Source organism: Pyrgilauda ruficollis, unplaced genomic scaffold (genome assembly GCF_017590135.1).
Source record: "Pyrgilauda ruficollis isolate IOZ18807 unplaced genomic scaffold, ASM1759013v1 scaffold82, whole genome shotgun sequence".
In the NCBI taxonomy this organism is placed as follows: Eukaryota; Metazoa; Chordata; class Aves; order Passeriformes; family Passeridae; genus Pyrgilauda; species Pyrgilauda ruficollis.
Genome location: NW_024530155.1, coordinates 977797 through 999723, shown reverse-complemented (window position 1 = coordinate 999723; position 21927 = coordinate 977797). Strand labels below are relative to the sequence as shown.

Here is a 21927-nt window from a genome sequence, read left to right as displayed (position 1 = left end):
TGCCCAGTTGCGTAGGGAAGGGAATGGAAAAAAAAACTGGATCTGAACCTGGCAAGGGAGGCAAAAAATATCAAGGGCTTCCACAGGTATTTCAGCCAGGAAAAGAAGGTCAAAGGAAGCATTTATGCTACCAATGAACACAACTGGTATATTAGAAACTGTGGACAAGGAGAAGGCTGAGCTACTTGACAACCATTTTGCCTCAGCCTTCCTGGTAAACTCTCTTCACCCCAACTCAAGTGAATAGAAAGCAGGATTGGGATTGGGAAAAACAAAGACTCTGCAAGAGAAGATCAGTTTCTGGAGTAACCCAAACCCATAAAAGTCTATGGGACGTGATGAGATGCATCCCAGAGTCCTACGGGAATTGACTGATGCAGTTGCAAGGCCACTCTCCATACTAGAAATGTCATGGCAATCAGACTAAGTCCCAAGTACCTGGAAAAAGGGAAAACACTACACCCATGTTTACAAATGTTAGAAAAGGAGAACCCTGAGAACAACCAGCCTGTCACCCTGACCTTTGTGCCTGTGAAGGTCATGGAACAGATCCTCCTAGAAGCTCTGCTAAGGCACATGGAGAACAGGGAGGTGATTCAGGACAGCCAGAGTGGCTTCACCAAGGACAGGTCCTGCCTCACAAACCTAGTGGCCTCCAGTGATGAGTGACTACATTACAAGGGAAAAGCTATGGATGTCATCGCTCTGGATTTGTGTAAGGCCTTTGACACGGCTCCCCACAACATCTTTCTCTCTAAATTGAAGAGATATAGATTCAATAGGTCTATAGGACAACTATCTTCACAAATGACCAGCACACATAACAGAACCTTTCTCTCCTGAAGATGGCTGAATGCCTCCCTGCCCACAGGAAGTGGTGGATGAATCTCTTATATTGCTTTGCTTGCATGTGCAATTTTGTTTTATCTATTAAACTGTCTTTATCTCAACCCATGAGCTTTCTCACTTTTACTCTTCTGATTATTCCCTTCCCTATCCCACCACAGGGAAAGTGAGTGAGAGACTGGGTGGTTTAGTTGCCAGCTGAGGTTGAAAGGTAAACAAAGGCAGTAAAGATGAAGTCCATCTTAGTTTCCAAAATGCAGTGGGTGAGAAATTAGCCCCAGAGAAGAGTACAACACATGAAACTACAGGCAATCTTCTTTCATGCTCAGACATCCTCCAATTTCAAATGAACTCATTTAATTGCTTTTGGTCCAAGATCAAAGGAGAGATCAAGTAAATTGAAAAGCTGTCCTTGAACTTTAGTATTTATGCATATGTCAAGCCCCAAACAAATGAATCAAACAGATTCAGCACACCTGAAATTGAATCTAAGGATGAAGGAATAATTGAGTCCCTGAATTCATTCATTTGATGTGGCAGGAGTGGCCAAAAACAAACAAAAGGACAGTAAGAGTACTACTTTGTAGGACCTAAATGGAGATCAGCTCATTTAATCTAAGCTTCCAGAAATGTCTGATGCTGACTACTTAATTCATTACCTACCCCTACATTGAAGGGTTAAATATAATGTGGGGTTTTTTTCTGTGATACCACCCAGGCAGCTCCTATAATTTTTTACAGATTTTGTTCTTTAAGAGAGGGCAGGTTAATAGATCGGTTGTAAATTCATTCTGTACAACTGATGTGTAAGTATAAATCCTGAACATGAAAGCTTGTTTGAAAATGCGTCATTAATTCTTTGTTCAAAATCACAGATTTTCACCCAAAAATTTTACTCTCCTAAGTCATCTTCATTCATATAGCCACAAAAAAAAAAAAAAAAAAAATCTATACTTAGAAATTATAAGAAAAAAAAAAGAAGAGAGACTTCTGAGAAAACCTTTCCAGTCTATGGACACTCATGCATAGGCTTGAAAACATAATTTCATTATTTTCAATCTTCTGGTGGAGTTAAAAATGAAATAAAAATCAATCTTAGTGCTCTACTCCAGAATGAGATTTGACCTTGCAATTCATCTGTTCCTACTGTGCTTATGAGTTACAGCTGTCCATCTTTCTTCAGGCATAATTTGACATTTCACTAAATCATGACAAAGCTTCCATGGATTTCATGCTAGCATTCTGGGGTTCAGTATCTTGTCTCAGAGAGCCCAGGCAGCAGTCCATCTTCCAACATATTTTGCCAACATTTGTAAACCTTACATCACTAATGTTTGCAATGCAGAATTCATGTCATGTGGGGTGCTGAGCTGTATTTTGGTTTCACAATAAACTAATTTATATTTTCCTCACAGAAGAATCCACAACAGAATCTTTGAGGATTATGCAGCATAACCTGTATAAGTAGAATAAGGAAGGAGCTGGTTCCAAGGGAACAAATCCAGAAGTATCAGGTATGAAAAATACTTGCAGAATTGACTTGTGCACCCCAAGTCACATCAAACAAGATGTGAAAAATTGCCATTGACCTTATGGAAGTTGCATATAATCTGCAGCTAGTGATTTCAGGACTTCTAAATGTTGCAGTTGTAGCATAAAAATTTGAGGCAGGATCATGCATTTTGTAATTGTCAATCAAGTCTAGGTCTCAATGCAGTCACTACAACAGAAGTATAAAACAACCTTTATAATTATTTTTCATCTTGTCAAATTTATTTCAAAATCACTGTACTTATTGCATAAGAACTAAATCTCTGGAGTGGAGTATGTTCATTGCAGAGATCTCACACTCTTTAATAATAATAAACAAAAATATATGTGTTTCTCATCTTTTTGTTTTGTTCAAAATCTTCCTATGTTTCCATGTTTCCACATATTTAAGTAGCATTACAAAGAAATCTGCAACGTGACAAATGAGAATTTGCTTTCTAAATATGCCTTAGAGCATTGTAAAGACCCCTAAAGGACATTGGGTGTTTATGTACCTGCTCTCAACACAGACTTTATGAAGAAGCTGAACACCTAAATTCTGCAATATATTGAGCTTCCTGGAAGGGAATTTGCAACTGTGTGGTGGGACAGGCAGAATGGAACCCTTGGCATGAAGGAAAAGAACTATGGCTGGTCAATGGAACACACCCAGCAGATGTACTTTCTTCTCCTAGACTTGATCATATTATCAATCTAGACCTAAACATCTCTGTGAAAATACCACTTAAAAATTAATTTCTCCTTTAATTTCTGAGAAAAATATATTTTTTACATTTCCTTATCTTTTCCTTTTCTTTTTATGTGTTCAAATTTTTGTCCTGTATTCTATACCCATGTTCAAAATCTGCTTTTGCTTTATCATCTTTGCACAAACAGTATTGGAACTGAAACCAGAAAAAAATAAGTTCACACACATTGAGCACCAGATTGACTTAAAATATTCCATTGAGTCATGATTCCTTACATTTGAACTCTTTTCCTTCATCCCAACTCTTGTGTTCCCTGCCATATAGAAGCTACACTAGCTTCAAGGCAAGCCACTGTCTGCAATGTCAGATTATTTTCCAGTACAATTTCACTGAATAAATACAGTACGCTCAAAATGTTAATTCTCCACGTGCAAAGTAAAAGGATGTACACAATGATCATGCTGCTCCCTGGACAGGCCCCTGGTCTGTCCCAACAGTGTTGCAAAAGCTGTGTCAGGGCCCTGTACTGCAGGTTGCTTCTTCATCTGTCCACCTCCAAGCAACAAAGGCATTGGCTGATGCTTCACACTGTACTCAGCACAGTAAACACATGATACACACTCCTAAAAATCCACCCACTGGATGATGTATTTTCTCATGGAGATCATTCACAGGGATGCGCCCTTTGTGTCTAAACATATTTGGATATCACAGGTTTGACAGCAGAATGTGTAGTTCAGCCAATTGGGTTAGTGCCCCTGTGCATCCACATTGACAGATTAATAGAAATATTGACTTTAGCTGAAAAAGCTTAGGAACTTACAGACTCTGCGACATTGAGCCTATAAACTAATTTGGGGGTTTTGGCCTTGAATTGACATCTACAACTTAGATGATAACCTGTTTAAACATCAGTCTGTGTCTGGGAATTTTCTCTCTCAAAGTTTCTATTTTTGAGTGTATTTCCAGCCTTAGACAAAAGAAAAATTCTCATTCAAAACACTTATTATTTTGATAAATATAAATAGTTTTCTGCTTACATTAATTCTACTCTCATAAAAAAGTAAAAAAATGGAAGATAATAGGATGATTTAAACAAAGAAATTGCCCCAGATAGCTGAAAACACACCCCAAAAGAAATTGAGGAAAGAAATCCCATGAGAAACCCCATCTCAATTTGAGATTTGTTATGTTAATGAGGGAAACCCCCCCCCCCCACAAAAAAAACCAACCCAACTCTAAAACTCAAAGAAACACTTCTTGTTGATGCTGTACTTGATTTCAGTTGTTAACTTCTTTAGCAGCAATATGGAAAAGACATGACCAGATGTAATCACAGACAATGATGAATAATTTTAATATTAATCTAATTAACTTAACCTCTAAGGCTTTCCTTAGTTAGCCTTGGCATAATTTTTGAAACAGTAGGTCACTAGCAGTTTATAGGCCACTATGAAAATCTTTCTCTGGCCTTATGTTCTGGAATTAATATTGAGACAGTATTTAAAGTACAGTAAGAGATACAAAAAGATGATCTAATTTGCTCCTCCAGACTTTTTATTAAACTTCATCTTTACAGTGAATAACAGCATGTCAAAGCAATCTTCATTTGCCTAACAAGTCCCCAGCAAAAAAGTAAATTTAGGTTCAAAACTGTAAGCTTTCAGTTTCTGAGTTCCCATTTTACATTGAAAAGATTCTAAATATGCTGGGAGGAATTAAACGGTTTCTCTCTATGGACATTATTTGTGCCACTAAAGTCAAAACCAATTTTGTATAGACTTTATTCAGAGTAAGATCAAACACCTACTCTTCCTTCAGACCTACTTTCAGCAGGACAGATTCAAACAACTGGAATAAAATAAAAGCGTGACATAAGAGGTTCCCCAAAAGACCTTTCAATGTTAGCCATACTCTCAATGGAACAGCATTATCAAAAGCTGATTGCTTTTCGCACTTTATAACCCATGGCTGCAATGAGTGACCTCACCCAAGTAGAGAAGGACCTAAGCAGGCACCCATCTCTCTCACCTTCTCTCTGCATCATGGTCTCTATTTTTTTTTCCCTCTAGTCAAGGTTTTCTGTCACTGTAAAAAGCTGTTCTGTTACACGCTGTTCGCAGCGCCTGGTTTTCAGTACCATGGACATCTGGAGGCTGGATCTATATGGTAAAATGGCTACGGGCACTATAAAGCTCACAGAAAATATCTGTTCTTTTATCAAATCTGTTGACAGACACTTCACTTACTGTGCTAACTGACGTCTGCATAGTACCTATTACACAAGTAATATAATAGTTCACACACATGGCTATATGTAAATAACGTTATAGAGAACTGTCTTTATTTAGTTTTGTTAAGGAAACATCCCAGTTTGACTATTCAGGAGGCACTGCTTCAGTCACATGCCCGCCACCCCAAACTGACCCTGCTAGGACCAAAGCCCCTTTTCAGCTACAGTGACTCAATAGGTCTCTCTTTTAACTCCCCACACACCCCACTCACACAGCCAGACCAGGTTTCCTAACCGGTTTGGCCACAGGTTTCCCACGGCAGAGTCGCAGATGTCTTGTTCCATAAAGCCATGTATACGTGGCAGAGTAACACAGAAATAGCCTGAGCCGGTGCCTCCCAGGAGGGGCCCTGAACAAAGAAACCGCTGGGCTTTTATCCCCTTGCTGATCAAGCTTGGCAAAGTCTGGAGTCTTTGGTTCCTGCTGTGTCACTGAGTGTCCAGTCACCTGGCTGTCTCCACATGTCCCTGTGCCCTTCATTGTGCAAAGGGTGGGCAACTCAACGCCTCTTGCCTTGGGCTCCCACCCAGATCTCAGTCTGCAGCTCCCACTGCAGCTTCACCCCAAGCTACCTGCACTCAATGTGTTCCTCAGCAGGTTTTGTTTTTTTATATGTTTATATAGATTCTATACATACATTTAAATGTATATTTATGTGTTTAAATCCATTACTAAGATGGGGGAAGGAAATTCATATAATGTTATTTTATCTGTCCTAATTTCATTGCTATCATTCGGTTTAACAGCCATATTAGTTCATCAAGAACATTTTAAATATTTCAAAACACAAAAAGGGTAAAGAAATTTTGTGGAAAATGTGAACTGACCCACACTAATTCTGCATTCAGTGAGTATGAATAATATATTTTTGTATGTATCCGTTTGTGTTGTATAAATTCTTCTTAGGCCTTTTACCTTCAACCAATGCTATGATTTAATCAATAGCCTGGTTTAAATCATCAGCAGTGAAGGGCATCAGAGCAACAGGCTTAGCAGCTGGAACATTGTCAGAAATTGTGTTCAAAATCTATTTCTGCTGTATATTTTCTTTCGTTTGATATTTCTGTCACTGTAAAATTGCAGTATAAGGTAACAAGCAATGCTCCGTTCAGCACACAAATTCTCCCCTACCAGTATCAAAGATTAATAGGATAGTGCCATGTGATGTGGCAAAAGGTTGGAGAATGAGGAATAAGTAAAACAGAAAAACTAGACCTAGATGTCAGTTTGGCATGCAATCAAAGCTGTCGACTTCTAACCACTGCAGCTGCCTAGGCTTTGGTTAACTTCTCATTGATTCCCCCAAATAGGATTTCATCTAAAGCACCAAATTAAAAACTGAGGCTGAGGGATGGGTCTATAAATTGAAAAGTGTACAAATGAATTGCTAGCCAATACACTTGGCAGCTTTTATCTTTCTAAAGCCTCTGATTCTGAACCTAACAGAACTTGGTAGGGGTCAGGTTGGGTTTTGGGAAGAGAAGAAACAGAGAGAGTATGAGACAAAATGTAATAATTTCTTTTACTATATGTTAAGGAATTATTTAGTGAGGGAGGGGTAGTTATTAGTGGATGCATTGTTTTTGACAATGGAATGGTATAGTGAAAAATAAAGCACAGTGAAGATCATCTAAGCAGAAAACAAAGAAATACAAACAAAAAGAATAAAAACCCAAAATCAACAGCCCTCTCTTGTAATAAATCCCTGTGATCTACAATACGTTGGAAAGCTGAAAAACATGCAGTAACAGCCATTTCACTTTGTGCTATTTCCTGATTGCTTCATTCACGTACCCAAGCATATATACCCAATCCTCTAAAGGAAGGTCCAGGATGTGAGGGTTTACAGTGCTGCAATATATTAGAAATATGACAGCTCGAAACAGCACTGTATTAAACCCAGAAAATTGATTTCAAAGACTCAGCAATGTTAAAACATTTCAGAATAAAATACTTTCCATTTATTTCCTACAAAGATCAGTGACTGCTTATCCACTTTATCCCCATCCATGAAGCCTCATTAATCCTAACCAGAAACAATTAATCTGATACATATTGCATGAAAAAATAGAGAAACTTCTTTCTTTTTCATATTTTCAGTCCTCAGAGGCTGCTAAAGTCACTAAAAATGTTTTATCCCTCTCTGCTCAAATCAGGTGAATAATCACAAATGAGGAAAACTTTTACAGGTCTTAAGTAATGTCTGTGCATCTCACCCTGATGACAGGAAGAGTAACAAAGGTTTTACCCAGAACCGACTAAATTTCTAGTGATGAGAAGAATCACTGGCACCTACTTGGCCAACTTCCAGTTCAGTCACATAGAGTGTGTAAAACACAGAAGTATTATGAAGGTCAATGGCAAATGTCTGCTGACTTTAATCAGGATAAAGTTATCCTTATCTCTGCTACTTCAATCATTGACAAAGATGTTGCTGAATTAGATTTTCTGTATCACCTCTGTTTATCCTCACAAAACACTCCTGCTAGTCTATACTGACATTTCATGCCCTATTCAATTGCTGCATTTGAAAACATACAGAATTCTGCCCTCAGTGACAGCCATGTGGGCTGTTTTTTACCAGTCTTGCTGAGGACATAATCTGATGTCACATAGCACAAAAAAAGATGGACAAAAACAATAGGCATACATACATCACTACAGTCTCTGTGAGCAGAGTTTTCCCAAGCTGCTTTAACAAATTCTTGGGTATGATTTGGAAAAAAGCCAACAGCAACTAAACACCCAAACCACATCAAAAAGAACCTAAATGAAAAAGAAAGAACCAACAAGCTAATACAAACAGCATAAAAAACCCCAAACAAAACAAAACCATCATGCAATTGAAGGCTGTGTTGTAGCTCTAGTAAAGTATCTCAAAGTTATGTTATGTAGTTATGTAGTTATGTAACTCAAAGTTAAGTCTCCACAATGTAGGTATTTCAACTCCAGTTTCAGGCAGTGAAGTACCAACGCTTCAATCCATTGCCTAATCACAGGGTGCCCTAACATATAATACACTATAAAGCAGGTTGCATGGTCTGTAGTACAGTCAATATCTGGAAGAATTTAAGAAAAAACATCTCAGGTGAATGTCAACAGAAAAAAAAATTCTGGCACATAATCTTCAATCAAAGGAAATGTTCCTCCCTCCCCCCACTAAAAGATTAAAATTGTTATTATCATGAATCACATTTGTAGTCTATTTCTATCCTACTTCACCTTTGCATTTAACACTAGGTCATAAAATCTTTGAGTTCTGGAACATAACGTTCTTTTTAATTCTCTCCTCCTCAAGGAAAAATACAACTTCAAAAAATTTTTTCAGCATGGAAGGTTATTTTACTTTATTAGACATGGGACAGGTGAAGAAAGCTTGTGAAGAATGGTTCTCATGAATACTTCCTCATTTCTTCCACCTACAATGATAATTATTAGTATAAGAAAACAAAATAGCATAAAGACTAGTAAAAACCCAGGAATGTCCAAGAGAATCCTCATATCAATATACTATCAAAAATACCCACTTAGATAACCTTTGTTGCGCCCCACTTACCAGAAAAGACAGACATCTTAGTAATATAAAATAATAGATATATCTTCCTTAAAATATTCAAATACATAAAAATTATCTTTCTTTTTTTTTTTCCACCAAGAAAGGTAGTTTTTAAAGAAAATAAATCTGTGGGAATGTGCAAAAATATCTTTTTTAATGGCAGAATTTAGTACTACATGTCAAATGTGTTTAGAATACTGCATGCTGATGATGTTTTTTTTTAATATATAATTATAGTTCTAGAAGAAAAGAATGTGAACATTGAATCTGTTTAACTGCTGTGTTTTGAATCCCTATACAGGACCAGCCTTTCCAAAACATTTCAACACTTTCTTTACAAAGAAGAATAAATCATCACCATCAAATTGGCCAGGCTGTTTTCTGTCTCTCATTTCAATGATGTTCAAAAAACCAAAACCACATTGTACCATTTGAAAAATCAGATTGAAAGATAATACTGGCAGAAAGTCATGTATGAAATAAAAATCTGAAGGCAATACACCAAATCAAAAAGATAATTATTCAGTACTTTAGGAAGTTTCTTACATGCTCTTCTTTCATCTGCTGTGCACAAATGCAGAACAATATATACAAAGTGTCTGTTCTCCTCATGAACTTTCACACAGTATTTAAGGATGGATAGATACTAAATACATGCATATATATTCTGTATGAATAGGTTAAATATATATGCCAAATATTTCTATGTCATGATGTATTTCATAAAGTGGGCCAAGACTCAGCTTCTAAAAGAGGCTTGAAGAGAAGCTTGCTAATCTGGTGAAAAGTATTTCAAACATCTAGAGATGGTGAGCAAGTGATTTTAGAGGAAGGTCAGAGAAAGTGAAAACATGTCACACACAAGCATAACACAAGGATCATGCTCTGTTAACAGAGCACAGCTCGGGGGCTCATCTCAGGTGCCTGTACACAAACACAGGTGGAGTTGAAAACAATCACAGGGAGTTCATACAGGCTCCACAGGACAAGTGAGGAGGAGAGGTTGCACTCTATGGGCATGGACAGTTTGAATTCATGGAGATTTGCACTGGAGCATGTGATTAACTGGCAGAGCTGACGGATCAAGATCAGGCTGGATGCAGTGATGAGTGTCTGCTAAAGACTGATCAAAAAGAGGAAATGAAACCTTAATAAAACTTGGGGAAGCCTCACAATCACAAGGGTGGTTCTCAGAGGAGACAAAAAATGAGCAATCTCTTCTGAAAGGGCAAAATGGTGGAACACTAAAATTTGAAGAGACTTCTGGCCACCACCAAGAATTGGCTTTATTTTAAAAAAGTGTACTGGTGGCTCATAAACTGACCAGAATACACACTGTTGAAACTATCACCAAGCAAAAAAAAAAAAAAAAAAAAAAAAACAAAAAACATTACAAACCTAGACTTTGGAAAGGTAGATTTAAACTTGTTAGGGATCTGCTTGGTGGGGGTCTAATGGGACTGGCCTGGAGGGTAAAGATGCTCAAGAGAGCTGACTGATCAGTGACAATTTCTTCAAAGCACAGGAAAAGTCCAGTGAGGCCCAGGAAGTCTAACAGGCACAGCATAATGTCAGTGTGGATAACAGGGAAATCCTAACTGTGCTCAGCTGAATTACAAAAGCCAATACTGCCTTAGAGGTCATACTACTGAGGACTCCAATGCATAAAAAGAAAGTTATGTTACCAGCAAGAGGACAAAGAGAAATGTGGGACCATCACTCAAGCTGTAGGGAACCTTGTGGCAAAGAGCATGGAAAAACTGAGGTAATAGATGCCTTCTTTTCTTCAGTTTCTAGGGGTAATGACTGTGTCAAACCTCCCAGTTCCTCTAAGCCTGTGCCAGGGTCTGGGAGACTCAATAATTATTCCCAGTAGAAGATTGGGGCATAAATCAATTAATTATATGGGACATCAGCCACTGTTTGTGGTCTTAAAAATGTCTGGGTCATTAGGGTAGGTTTCTAATGACAGGAATATTTGCTCACTTTTGAAAAAATAGGAGGATGATTATTGGAGAAAAAGCAGGTTTCTCCAGTCAGCCTAGGCTCACTACTCAAAAAAAAATCCCTCCTGGAGACTACACCCAGGCACACAGAGTAGGAGGAGATCCTACATGTATTTACCAAAGGCAAATCTTGCTTGTCCAACTTGACTGTCTTCTGTGGTGAAGTCATTGCCTTGGTGAAAAAAGGTCTCCTTGATCCTAGTTATGTTTTTGAAAAATATTTTATTTAATCCACGCTAATAAACTGGTGAAAATATATTTTGAGTGGGTGAATTACCAGGTGCCTGGAAGAATTGCTTGGACTGCCAGGTTCAAATGGTTCCAATAGCATCTTGTTTATAGGGATGGCTAATGGAGCTAATGATGCCTTTGCAGCTGATGCTTTCATTAATAAAACAGATCATGAGGCAGAGGGTATCCTCTGCAAGTTTGCAGATGACACCAAGCTGGTGGAAAATGCTCTGCATGCTGGAAGTCTGCACTCCTATTCAGAGTAAGCTTGACAAGCTGGATATATTGCCAACAGGTACCTCCAGTGCAGCAATGGAAAACACAGAATCCATTCAGGATAGTGACTGATCAAGCTGGAGGAAAATCTATTTGCAAGAAATAGCTAACAGCCTCATGTTGACCTTATGAAGGAAATACTGAGTCACAGAAAGTTTAAAGAATTTTCAAAAAGAGGAAAAAGTTCAGGAAATTTGGGTCAAATCCATATTGGACTCTCCTCTCTTCCCTCAGAGTGGAAATCCTTGAGTGAAGGATATATTCCAAGCACAGACTGGGAAAACACAATAAAATTTGATTGCAAGAATGTTTTTTCTAATTGTGGTTTGACATTTAAATTAACACCAACTGTTTGATTACTCAACCCTCTTCCTACTCCATGATGGATAAATATTTAATGAGAATAATCTCCACTGTGATTGCGAATGGAGTAAAGAAGTTAATTCCTCCTCTATTTTTTTCTCTGATCCCTGAGAAACCAGGTGCTATCTGAGGAGTTACAGAATAACTAGCTTTCCTCTAAATCACTTTATAAGTATTCATTAGAAACTAATATTTATTTAGATATACCTGAAGGAATTTTTCTACCCCAGGAGAAATCCTGCTAAACTTTACACAGGACAACATCTTTAGGGTCAGAAGCATCACAGAATAAGTATGATTTTTGACTTAAGCTAGGTCTTCAATCTTAGTTATGGATGCAATAGCTCAAAGCTTTAGTCTGCTTGAATCAGATGTGCTGATAACAGCTTGTTATCAGTAGCACTGGAAGGAACATGTGAGGCTCCTTTCAAAACCAGATATGAAGAAATCTACAGAGGCGACTATTACATTATTTCTACTAAGAAAATATGCTTCAAAATGTCTTAAGAAATCTATCAGCAAACACAGTTATTATTAACCTACAACTTCTTCTTAGTTCTATATTTAATTGCAGTATGTTTTGTCACAAAGAGAAGCTACATTGGATAATGCTATTAAAACTATATATCCCTCCCAAGTGTAGAAACTAGAGTAGATCCTCAACAGAGTGGTAAAAGAAAAAAACACAAAGGAAATCCCATATATTTTAAAATATTAAGGTTTTACTTAATATAACATTCATGAGTGGCTCTATTTTCCCTTATATATGAGAGAGAGAGAGAGAAAGGGAGATATAGGATAATACTTACAAATATCTTATTATTTTATTCACTAAGAGTGGAAATATTATATGACTAAAGAGCGAAAGAAAAACAGGAATATGTTACATATTGCTGATAGACAGCAGCATCCTGCTTCCAATGGCAGATTCTTAGCAAATGTCTTCACCCAGAGACAAAAAGATGCCTTCCTTATACAAGATTATGATTTGCATTAGATGCCAAAACAAGAGTGAGAGAGAACATCTAGATTTACATTCCCTTATGAGCCAATAGACCTGTCATAACAGTGAGACAGAAACTAGAATATTTTTCTTTAACATCTCCAGAGAAAAGATCAGTCAAAGCAAGTATGTGAGAGTCTGGAAGTACGGTTCTTCATGAGGAGTGAAAGATGTGGTCTGTTTCTATTAATACAGCTCATATACTCCAAATGTTCTACATGTGTCTCTTAACTTAATAAAATGTAGGTGAACTAGTTGATCAAAGTATTGGGATATTGTTTAACAAAACAAGAACGGATCTATCTTCACCCCAGTAGGGCACTTACTTTTCCATATGCTGCTTCATGTGCTTCTGCTGTGCATCTGTCTCATATAAAGCATTAGATTGTTAGATTTACTATCAATTACAGACTGCAACAAGTTTGATTTCAATTACAGCAGGAGAGGAAAACAGCTTGTATCCCTAAGGGGAGAGGCAGACACCAAAGGGGTGAATCAAAAATGAGAATTGTACATTGCATGTTACCAATTAGGGAAAGAAGTGAAGTCAAGATGTATATGTAGATATTTATTTTTATATAAACTTGTTTTTTATATAAACCTGATAAATTCTTTTTCACTTCACGTTTGAGACAGAAGAGCAGTGCTTCATTGACCAGCATCTATTTAGATTCATTTGGAAGCTCTGTTTCCCAAGCAATTTTAATGACAGCTCTAAGCAGCAAAGAAGCTTACTTTGCAAACAAAGACATAATAAAAACTAATTACAAAAAAGATCGCTGTTTGTCCAAAATTCCTGAATTATATCAAATTTAAGGTACTTCCTTTAATTAGATATAATTAGTTAATTGGCATAAAGAGTTATGACCAGAAAAAAATAAAATCTGTGAAAACTTCTGACAAGATTAATAACTATATCTGTATACACAGACTCCAAAATTTAAAATGTGCAGAACACTCAATTTCTCAGAATCCTGACTCAAATAGTTGTCATCTAGCTTGAACAGCAGAGAAAAAGTGGTGGGTTTTTTTTTTTCTTTTTACAGGAGAAAAAAGTATTCCTCTACAATCTGCTGTTTGGAAATCAAGTAATTTATGTACATAATCACATGAGATATTTGAATGGTCTTGGATTTTCTCCTTTAACCTTAGCCCATTTCCTAGAGTCTGTATATCTTTCCTCTCTCAAAGAAAGATTCTGTTAATTTAGGTCAAGCTCAGTCACAAGATTTGTGCTTATAATATATCCTCCACAAACCTTCCTTCCTTCTGCTTCTGCTTTTTTTTTTTTTTTTTTTTTCTCCCTCCTATACAAGCACACTCCCAGATTTGTGTATCAATGTGTTGGTGTGGGAAGCAGTACTTCCACGCCCAAGGAACAGATGTTAATGTTGTCAGTGCCAAAGTACCATTGTATTCCTAGAAGGGATTGTTTTGATCGCAGGACACAAGATAAGAATCTACCCAAAAGCACAGCTTAGATAAATGGAACCACGGCTACAACTGCCCATCTGCAAAAAACAAAATTAACCTTGTGTGAGACACAAGACAAAGCTGCACTAGCTGAACTCTGTGTTACATAATTGTTGCTGACTTCACACTTTGTAACAGATGTGGGCTGGGAGAACTGAATGATAATAACCTCCATGACAACTGCTAGCTGGCCTTACATATGGATGATAGCAAGAACATTGGCCTGAAGCCACATGACAATGAGGCCACAGGCTCACTGGCTTGGTTTGTAGTGGCTTATACCAACAGTGTGATTTATAAATCCACAGACAGTTTACACAATAGCTCCTCATGAATGAACACATCCACGGGCATCCAGCATCCCATAAAAGACTAAGCCTGAACCACACGCACAAGAATCGGGTTGACAGCTAGGGCCAGCGAGGATGTGTAGCTGGAGTGTGTGTCCTGTAGTCCTGCATGCAGGTTTGAATTGGGCTGAAGGAAATGCAGCTTGAACTGGTGTGTGCCTGTGTGCGTGTGGGAATGTGTGGGAATGTGTCTGTTGTAGAATAGGCTGATTAAAAGACAAAGTACTATCCACATGTTCTCATCTCTCCCACATCCTTAATATATTGGATTATCTAAATATATTTTAGATTATTCATCACTGAGTTCTGTGTTTCCTTTCCTGCATCCATCCCACCCCAGCCCAGTTCCCCCACAAAATTGTGCTGTCTGTACTGCTGCTTATCACCTACATAAGACTCTTACATAAAAGCTTCAGCATCTGGTATTTAGGACCATCTACCACAAATATTAAAGGCTAAAGTGACTGAAATTGAACTTCAAGAAATAGAAAATCCATTAGTTCTGAAACTTGTTTTAAGGCTCTTTTTTTTTTATTCTATTAGATACAATGTTAATGGATATTTGCTTTGCCAAGAATCCTTTTGAAAGAGGCTGCTATTTAGATGTGTGAAGTACTCATAGGTAATTCCACTGTTTTAAAAAAAAAAAACAAGAATACAAGAACTTTATTCATACTCAATAATGCATTGCAAAATGTGCAGTCCTCATTCACTGTAGAAATCATCAACATTACTTAGATACTTCTCAGACTGTGAACATCAATATTAAAATGATAAAAATATACTAGAACACCTAAAGTACTTTACATAAGTAACAGCTTGGAGGATTTTTTTCACAGCCTAACATTCAAAGGCACAGAAAAGAAGACTTAATTCAACTGATTAGATGGGCTACTGCTGTCAGCTATCAAAAATTTTTAAAAAAAATTTAAAAATCCAAAGGTCTTCCATATTCCAATATCAGCTGGTAGAGTAAAGAAAATAACTTTCTCTATTTTTGAAAACCTAGAACAAGAATGGGAAATAAATATTTCACACATTTTAAAAAAATCTCTTGAAGTATTGAACCTAGCTGAAAAAAAATTATCTGACAAAGATAATTCTTAGGGAAGGCTGAGAGTTACATAAAATTTTCCAGAAAATAGCTTGAAAGCTTAGAACTTTCTTCCTGTTTAGTTACTTTAGTACTTGCTTTCTGGTAATTAACATCTACCTTCCTGAAATACATTTCCCCAATATCTGTAGCTCTTAAGTTACCAGCATTTACAATGTGATGTATAGAATAATATACTTTCCCTCAAAAATTGACTTGATCATGAAGCATTACATATATACTGCCCTTAGATTTAAATAAATCAGTATAGTCCAACTCTTTATTTTAAAATTAAATACAATTAAATAAAATTTTAGGCTTGACAGTTTCTGCTAAAATATGCAATTCAGGACCAATACAAAAGGAGGTATACCAAAGCTGAGCTGAAGACACATGTGCATGTTTGGTCTCACACATTGTTCCATTGCCTGAGTCTGCCTCAGTGAGGTCCAACCATTATTTGTTGCTGTAAAAAGAATTTATAAATAGCTACAGTCACATAGATTTCTAGTGTTGGGCACTAAATAGAATGGAATAAAATATTTCAGTTGGAAAGGACCTACAATGATCATCTAGCTCGACTGTGAATCCCATTGATTACTGTGTTCACTTCAAATTACTTGGCTTCAACTGTGTCTAATGCATTTTTTTTACTGAAAATTTCCTTCAAATTTCTTGCGGTAATCAATTAATTTATAATCACTGCATTCTCTATAATTAGAAAGGAGACCGATATCTAGGAGGTTTTAATCTAGATCAATTTTATACTACACTAATAGAGATTCAATAATGTTTATTCAGAATATTTTACGCTAAAAAAATTAAAGCAAGCCCATTATCTCTGGCATGCCTACACTGAAGCTAACATATCTTACTATTAGGGCTAAAAATTCAAACACCCAGTAGGTAGCTAGAAAATGTAAATTTAAATTTGTAATCTGACACAGGAAACTCCAGTTTCCAGGAAATTTTCTTCTGATCTAGCTTAAAGAAAGAGAAAAAAAGTGTGTAGTTTTGGGCAAAAGGCCTATATTATAAAGGAAATAACATTGTACTGTAAATTTATAGTTTAAATAGTTGAACAAATGCAATTTAATATGTAATAGGATGCAACTAAATTTAAACTGCATTTATTGCTTTCAAAATATTAGAAAGTTCTTAGCTTCTACATGAAGTTTTCTGGTATTAGTTTTGAAGAGACTCTCCTAAAAAATACATATAGTGGACAAATTCTACAATCCTTTATTCCCCACAAAAATCCAGTGTGGAAACTGAGAGATGAGACTGCATTTCTGGGGGAAAAAAAAAAAAAAATTACATATCTGAACAGACTATGGCTCTTCCTTAATGGACGGATTTAGAAATCAAAGCATTGAACTCTACTTCTTCTCTGACTCCTGACTCTGATAACGGACGGCAGACAGCATCTGCCGGACTCATTTTCTGAGATATCCACATGGTGCTCAAAAGGAGATTGTTACTTTCCCTGGCTTACTGGGTTGCACTCCAGAAGGAACTGTTAAACAAGACTTTCAAGAGGATGCCTGGAGAAGGGTACTGTTCAGTAGGTCCGGCTGTGAGCCATTAATTGCTCTGAAAGGCAGTAACTAACCACTCACTTGTCTGAGTAAAGATAAGAGAAATGGCCTTATTATAAACTTTAGTTGAAAAATTCTCTCTTCCCCCTGTCAGATGCTACCACAGAGCTTTAGTTCACTACAGGCATTACTTCAACTTTGCATCAGTGTGACAATATTGAAAAGAATGGAAACACTTGGATACATTTGCAGTACTGGACTTCTTATGAGCCCTGCAGGAGTTCAGTCCATTGAATTCGGTGACAGCAGGGCCCAAAAACACCTATCTTAAAATTAAATGCTTATTTTATTTATTGCAGTGGATCTGATATCTTACCACCCATGGTTTGTCAGGTACCCAAATCTCCCACAAGTACTTCGGCATATCTCCAAAATTCAGTGCCTAAAAAGCAATAATATTTCAATAAAAAAGATGTGTCATTCTTACTACAGATCTTCAGATCACCCACCTCCCCAAATGGCCCAAAATTGGTACTGTAGAAAGAAAAATGTGAGTAAATTTCTATGGAAGACAGATAAATAACTTTTTATGAGGGTTCGCAAACTTCATAGCCTAGTGTTACCAAACATATGGGTGGTAACATTTAAAATGCTACATCAAACATCAGCGTGGTTTCTGAAAGCTGTTTGTTGAACATTTTGTTGTACTCAGGCAACAGATTTTCAGATGAGTTTTTATTATTCTGTTTAGTGAACTACCAAGATGTCTCATAATAAGAAACTTTTCTCCTTTTTTAGTTTAATGCACTATTAAGCTTTTTATTAAGATATTATTAATCAGCCTTGAGACTCAAAAAAGCAAAACCAGCAGATCTTTGAAACTGCAGTTAAAGCTGCGTTTAATGTGGGAGCATTAATGGATGTTCATTCTCTGTTACTAACTGCTGAATATAAATAGCACTATGTACTACTTCAGGTTCCCTCCTGAGTATAATAGTCACACACCCCAAAATATCATGTCTCCAAGGACTAGAGTCATAAAGACTGTGTGTATATGACTGTAAGAGAATAGTGGAGGGAAAGTTCAGTAGGTTACTAAGTTTACAGAACCTTCAAATTTGCCTATTCTAAGAGGAACTGATGTTCTTATTTAACCCAACTATAGAAAACTACCACGATAGTTCTGAGCTATGTAAGCCAAAACAGCACATGCATTTGGAAGGACAGTCAGAAAGTCAGCTACCAGCACAGAACCAGGCCTTTGCACTGTTCTATTTTATTTGAGAAAAGAAAGCTTCCCAGAGGGAGAACATTACATTAAGAGTAATGTTTTCAGAAAGTTGGACAATTTCAAATCCTTTCTCTGTAGAGTAATATGCCCAAATTGCAAACAAGCACTCTGTGCCCCATATTCAGAAAGAACATTAGTATTCTGTACAGAATGGTTTATTCACTCCTTTACCACTCTATAGTGAGCAAAATCCTCAGAACACTTTACATCAAATAGTACTTTTACTTGCAATGGAAAACACATGTCTCTTCCAAAGTACTCCCAACAGGTACCTTGGATATCTCACAAAAGTTCTGTGTTCTTGGAGAATTGTATCACAGTTCTGAAAGCTTTTTCAAGAACTCCCCTTGAAAGCAGAAAGGCATCTTAAGGATTTTATCTACCAAAAGTATTCTTCTCTCATATCTGAAGTCACAATTCCAACTAAATTCAGGAAGTCCCTTTTTGTCATTTAAAATTTTAACTGGGGAAAAAAAAAAACCCACAAAAGAACCCAACACAAAAAAAAAAAAAAAAACAAAACAAACCAAAATTAAAATGCTTTACACAACTAGAAATGTTATTTGCTCTTACACAAGAAGAAATGTTACTCAGTCTTACACTCTGCACTTATGTAATCCATGGAGATTAATAGGGAGAGTTTAACAATAAGGTAAAGCCACTGGGAATGCCTCATTCTAAATTCTGTCTGTACCTTCTGTGATGTTTTACATATGACTGTTTTCCTCATTTACAGGAGTACAAACGAAGAGCAATTCCCCCAAAGGCAATGGAATTAAACTGGTTAAAAGGCAAAGAAGGGGTCCCTGTGGACCAAGCTCTCTCTTAGAATGCATATTGACCAGTTTGATCCACTTTGATAAAGTGATGAGGTTTTGAAAGCATACTCCGTAATACCTAATACCTCCCTACTTTTTAGAAAGTCTCCTTTACAGAACTGTCACCTTTGCAGAAATAATAAGTAGTTTCCTGAAAATAATTGGAAAGGAATTACAAGACAAATTTCTAACACAAATAATGAATGTCTCTCCTACACCCTTAGCTAGTTGAAAGCTTAGGGAGACCATCAAAATAAAACAGAAATGAGAAGGATTAAAATCTCATTCACATACAATTTGCAGATTGAAAAGACAAATTCATGGCATCATAAAGCACAATGCCTTTTTTCTACAAAAAAGCAGGCTACAGCTCCATCAGAAGTGAAATATGTCTCTCTCACTTTCCCATGCTTTTGGGAATGGTTAAGATCATTACATATTGCAGGGACAGAAAAGAGAACCAGAGAAGCAACAGATTCATAATATCCCCATCAATTTTACAACTTCTCTGTGTGAACCAACACCTCATAGAAAGCTGTACAGAAAGCAATCCCTGTACAGAAAGCAATCCCTGTACAAAAAGCGATCCCCTGCTCTCAGTCTTCCAGTGGCAATTCCAATCACAATTAAACTTGGACCACACTCTTCAAACAAATAAATTACAGCTTGAGGCTGAACGAAAAAAAGGTTTTGATACAGAGGAGAGGAAAAAAGTAGTTGTAAAAAAAGAATAAAATAAATCTTATTTTTGAGTATCACGAAGAATGAAGTTCTAACAGGAGATGAGTCCCTTGTCCCTGAGGTCAGGTAGTGCAATGATTCATGACTCACATACATTTAAAATATAGGGTTAGGTTCACAAGGTCTTGAGAATATATGGCTTCCCTAATGATGCCTTGTGAAGGCTGACCTAGAATAGAGGCTAGATGGAGTTAAAGAATAAAGTAGGTATTTATTAAAAGGCCTCAATGGATCAGTACAAGAGCCCAGCCAGGGCTACATCCAAGATGAACCCAAAATGGTTGCAAAATGGATGATTGGTCATAAGGTCTCTCACTTTTATAAGTTCTGGTCCATTAGCATATTGGAGCTAATTGCCCAGTTATAGCTTCAGGTTATGAAGTCCCATCCTTGTTTTTCTCTCTTCAGACCACGTTGTTTATGCTCTTGGGCCTGAGATTTGGATTGGTTGTCCTTGGTCCCAAGCTAGGAAAGGAATTGATTTGTCTACCTACTCTGCGAAGAGAGCTTACCATCCCCTGATATGAAGCTCAGAACTACACACTAAAGCAGTACAGAATCTGAAAAATATAAAAGCTAAAACCTAAGGCATCACTAAATGGTGTTCAAAAGTCAACATAAATTAAGGTATTATAAAACATGCAAGATTTGTTTCTGTAAAACTTAGTACAGTTTTATCTTTTTCTTTCTAACTGTTTCTCTATTTCATGAGCTGATATCAGCAAAATCTTTCAACCAAAATGCACACTTGCTTTTTATTTCATTTATCATCCCACCTTTACAAATAAAAATGTTATGGGAATACCTTGAGCTAAACAGTTTGTATGGAAGAGGGAAATGACAAAGTCAGCATCAAAGATGAGATTGCAATCCAACAGCAAGGAAGATAACAGAAAAAAACTTGCCAAATGCTTTTTCCCAATAAAATGAACAGATAGAAGCAGAGACCTCTAAGAGTAATGAAAACAACCTACTGTGTCATCATTTTATGCAAGAAAGGGAGAGAGAAGATTAGCCTAAAACTCCCACAATAATATGGATTTTTTCAGCTGACAAAAGCAGTACTATATAAAATCTTTTCTGTGCTTTATTTCTAATTACCTTCTATCCTTTAATGAACAAGAAAGCACTTGATCTTGAAAGTCCTTGTGCAGTCAAAACTCCCACTAAAATTAATGGGACATTTTTTCCAGCCTAAGAGCTCTGAGATCAGTCCTCATACTTAGCTCTTTCTAAGCTACTTCCATTAATCAAACTTCTTAGGCTTTTTCCTCTCCTTTTCCACTAGGATCATATATTAAAACATACAGACACTAGAAATCATAACCTTGCCTCAGGAAGAAAGCCTGCTGCACTTTGTTATCTTCAAAAATTAGCTCAATTTCACAAGTAAATCCCCGATTCTGAAGAACCTTGATTACCTGGACACCTAATACTTAATTTTGGCCTCTTTCAACAGTTCTGACAGATGTTGTGACAGTGCCTTAGGAAGTTAAGCTGTCTAGATTACACAATTGCCTTTGGAAGTCAAGCTGTCAGAATTACACAACTGAAATGCACATACACAAACTTTATAATCAGACAAACCTCACTGAACACAATAGAAAAAAAAAAAAACATAAGGGACTCTAAACAGTCCTGTGTCTCACCCCCAGCAAAACTGGAGTTTAGAGACTATGGCTCAATGCCTGTTTCTCCTATTGAGGCTCATGCAACCTGATATATCGAAGAGGAATAAAATTAAATCTTTACTTGTATGCCTCAATAAACCACTTCATTTGGCAGACACTTCATTTTGCAACAAAATC

At 36.8% G+C, this 21927-nt stretch overlaps 1 protein-coding gene across 8 annotated transcripts in view; it reads right to left on the bottom strand.

Annotated features, from left to right (window-relative positions):
• The window catches only part of PCDH9 (protocadherin 9), a 669079-nt gene that overhangs the window by 356467 nt on the left and 290685 nt on the right, over positions 1–21927 (bottom strand). Inside the window, exons 5-6 of one of the 8 annotated variants that reach the window (XM_041487650.1) lie at positions 11220–11244; positions 3997–4023 (exon numbers count right to left, since the gene is read on the bottom strand). The exons of 5 other annotated variants lie outside the window; for them this stretch is intronic. In XM_041487650.1, coding sequence (XP_041343584.1) covers positions 3997–4023; positions 11220–11244 — 52 coding nt within the window. Of the gene's footprint in view, positions 1–3996; positions 4024–11219; positions 11245–17645; positions 17712–21927 lie in introns of all 8 variants that reach the window. 2 more of the 8 variants (XM_041487651.1, XM_041487652.1) reach the window with 2 other exon arrangements.